This window comes from Apium graveolens, chromosome 1 (genome assembly GCF_009905375.1).
Source record: "Apium graveolens cultivar Ventura chromosome 1, ASM990537v1, whole genome shotgun sequence".
Lineage (NCBI taxonomy): Eukaryota > Viridiplantae > Streptophyta > Magnoliopsida > Apiales > Apiaceae > Apium > Apium graveolens.
The window spans coordinates 34,007,992-34,011,581 of NC_133647.1; the positions used below are offsets into that span (position 1 = coordinate 34,007,992).

At 31.3% G+C, this 3,590-nt stretch overlaps 1 protein-coding gene across 1 annotated transcript; it reads right to left on the reverse strand.

Annotated features, from left to right (window-relative positions):
* Positions 1-791: 791 nt before the first annotated feature.
* On the reverse strand, positions 792-2,336 carry LOC141719676 (E3 ubiquitin-protein ligase PUB22-like). The gene has a single exon (XM_074522055.1). The coding sequence runs from the start codon at positions 2,111-2,113 to the stop codon at positions 890-892; it is 1,224 nt and encodes a 407-aa protein (XP_074378156.1). The 5' UTR covers positions 2,114-2,336; the 3' UTR covers positions 792-889.
* Between the last annotated feature and the right edge of the window lie 1,254 nt (positions 2,337-3,590).

Genomic DNA, 3,590 nt, shown 5'->3' on the forward strand with positions numbered 1-3,590 from the left:
AGAACAGAGACATGTGTACCAAACAGACTCAAAAGTCCTACATAGAAGATTCTGGATCACCTTCCCCAAGAGTACTCCTAATCACCATCTAAGTTGGAGACTTGTCCACCAAGTCTCCCAACAGAAGTCTAACCCTAGACTCACCTCTATATAAATGGCTCTACCCCTCATTCTAGAACTACGTTTTTTGCTTGATTTTCTATAACATAGAGATACATAGGCATCTTACGAGTACCGATAGTCCCGAACGCAAAGCAGCCAATAAAGCTCGAAACTCACCAATCCTAGCATTAAATATTAAAGTACTCAGGTTTTTATTTCACAACACCTTGCCGAAGAAAAGAAGATGAAGAAATCACGTAAGCAACCAAAAATTTGATTCTATACCATTTCTTTTTTTTTGCTAAACGATTTTATACCATTTGATTTCACACATACACATTTATATCAACTTAAATATGAATTGTTTGTTTATGTATCTAATATAACTACAAGATGTTGTCCAATTTAATCTTAATTAATTTTAATAATTTAAACTATAATATAATAAAATAATTAAAAAATTAAAAAAAATAGAAATAAAAAGAATTATATTAGAAAAAAATAACAGATCATCTAAATACATCATTATTATTGGAGCCACCAATAGGCGGCAATAGGGTCACATTTTAAGAATTTTTTAATAATATAATACATATAAAATAATAAGTAAATATTTTAAATTGACTAACCTCAATAATATATAATTATTTTTTACAATTTATTTTTATAGAATAATAAAAGTACAAACATTATAATTAATTGTATATTACACGTTATACGCTAGTACTAGTATACATCTGTATTTATGGATGTACATGTATTCAAGTTTTACATTACCAAATTAAAATCAAGCACTTGAGCTTAAATATTCCTTAAGATGACAAGGAAAACAAGGGTAACGCATCCATGAACTTGCATGCAACTTGAATATCTTGACAACTTTATCTTTAGTTGAGGATCCTCCATCTATATGCAATAAGGCTTCAAGCTTCAGCACTGATCCGCAAAACAGCATTTCTTCCATAACCTTGACATTCGTGGGATTAAAACTACAAATCAACCATAATATTTTCACCACAATCTTTGTAGCTACCAAAGAGACATGCAACATCTTTTTAGATATAGCTCCGATACCAACCTCATGTTCAACAAAAGCCAGCCTCCCATCAGCACACTTGCATAACAATTTGATTAGTTGAAGAACTTTCTCACATTTTGATCGATTTGAATCCGGTAGAAGCTCTATTAGAGTACACATTGCACCGGCTTCAATGGCCTTCAATCGACTTTTCTTGGATGAAGTCAATATATCTATCAGCACTTGTAGAGCACATGAACTTGCTTTGGTGGTGCCCATTTCATCAGATACAAGCTCCAGCAAAGCCTGGAAAAAGTCAATACCTTGATCTTCAACAATATACTTCCAGTCATAGTCAACTCGGGCCATTTTATGAAATATAGAAATTGTGCAGAACCTAGATTGAGCACTTCCTCTTTGAAGCATAATAGCCATGGATTTGATGCACTCCGGCTTGGATAACAACAAGACTGTTTCATCATCATCTTCTGACAACGGGAGTTCATGCAAAATGCCCAAGGCCTCCTCACAAGCTCTAAAACTCAAGAAATCCGAATTCTCCACTAGTATTTGAATAACAATCTCGACAAGAACTTTGACACCTCCGCATGTTTTAAAATCTATCTTTATTTCCTCACTCATTTGAACAATGGACCGGAGTTTCTTGAGTGAACTTACCTTAAAAGGACACGATGAATCAATGGCGTTGAGCAACAACACAAACTCCTCGTGCTGGATGGAGCTTTTGGGCGATAAAGAGGATGATGATGAGGCAGTGGTATTCCATGCAAGAATAAGCCTTTTGAGGGTATGATTTGGAGTGACGTCAAAGTTATCTAAAATTTGCATTGTTGCCGGACAAGTCTTCTTATGGTAGGAATGGAACCATTTTTGGATGTGTTTACGCTCATAACTAACACCTGTGGAGATTGTAACAGGATCTTTCATGAGCTCCATGGATATAGGGCATCTGAAATCTAGAGGAAAATCCATGATTTTGGATCTTACAAAAGGGAGTTAAGACAGGGTTAAGATGAATTTACTAATACAGAGAGTCGAGTTTTGTGTACATTGACGACTTTGTTACTTGTGTGTGATTGTGATTGGGAAATATAAAATATTTACAGATATGATATGAATGGCCTGGATTGGTGGAGATCTGACGTTAAGTTAAAATGTGAAGACCTTGTGTAAACTTATACAAAGTTCTAAGTATGATCTGGATTGGGGGGATCCTCACATTGTTTATCAAAGTCAATACTTTGGATGGTGCGACCAAGTTGTATATATGCTGCTCCCTCCGTCAAACCCATTTTTTTACATTCTGTACGGGGCTAGACATTCTTATAAATGCAGCTGTCTAAATTTTTTTTTTCAAAGCTTTTTTCCTAAATAAAAATTAATATTTAAATTTTCATATAAAAAAGGAAAATTTTAAAATAAAATATTAAACTATTTTTTAGAAAAACGTTATTTTCACAGCATTTTTTTTATTTTCAGAGTAAAATTAGAGTAAAAAGACAAAACTTCCGTGCATTCACAATAAAAGTCATGAAAAATATGAATGTAAGGGTAATTTTGGCCTTTTCACTTTTTTTACTCTAAAAATAAAAAAATAGTTCCGAAAATAATAATTTTTATATTTTATAGTAGTTGTAAAATGAGTGTCGAAGTATGGAAGAAAATGGTTGAGAAAGAAGTAGGATTGGAGGAAATAGTTAATACTTGCTATATCCTTGATTTCTCAAAATATTTCTGTTTTATTATTGAAATCATCAAATGAGTCATGGAAAGGTACAAATTACACATGAAGAGCGTAATTTAAACTGTAAACAATATTTCAGTATTCATGATCGTTAGGTTAATACGTATTATCTCGTCAACTACAAATTACACATGAGAATAGAGATTTGAACATACATTCACATGATTTTATAAAATCAAAATCAAAAATTTTAAATATGAAGTCAAAATTAAAAATTCAAAATTTTTGCCAAATTAAAAAAATATCAATATTGATAGGAAATGAACTTTAACTTGACAAAAATTTTAAATATAAAGTCAAAATAAAAAATGAAAATTTCAAATACTAAGCTAAAATTAAATCCAAAAATTTTACAATTGAATCAGAACACATAACCTATTAATATTGGTAGCAAATAGGTGACTTGAACATATAAACCACTGTCTTCCTATTATCACTTTCAATTTCATCTATTTCAACAAAATTTCATTTCACAGTTTCTCCATCCTCTTCGTTTCTTTCGGTAAATATCTTTCTCATCTTCATTTTAATAATATCCTATATATGTATGCATTTCAATATTATTAACATATTTTTGATTTCATTCGTTTATGTAATTATTTCTTTATTTTTTATTACATGTATTCACTCGAGACCAAGGAAATGAAATAAGTAAAGATGAAAATGAAAAAAAAGCGCAAAAAATGTAGGCAAATGATTCAACAA

Excerpts from the sequence above, each read along its gene's own strand:
- LOC141719676 (XM_074522055.1), bottom strand. The coding sequence starts at position 2,113 with ATGGATTTTCCTCTAGATTTCAGATGCCCTATATCCATGGAGCTCATG.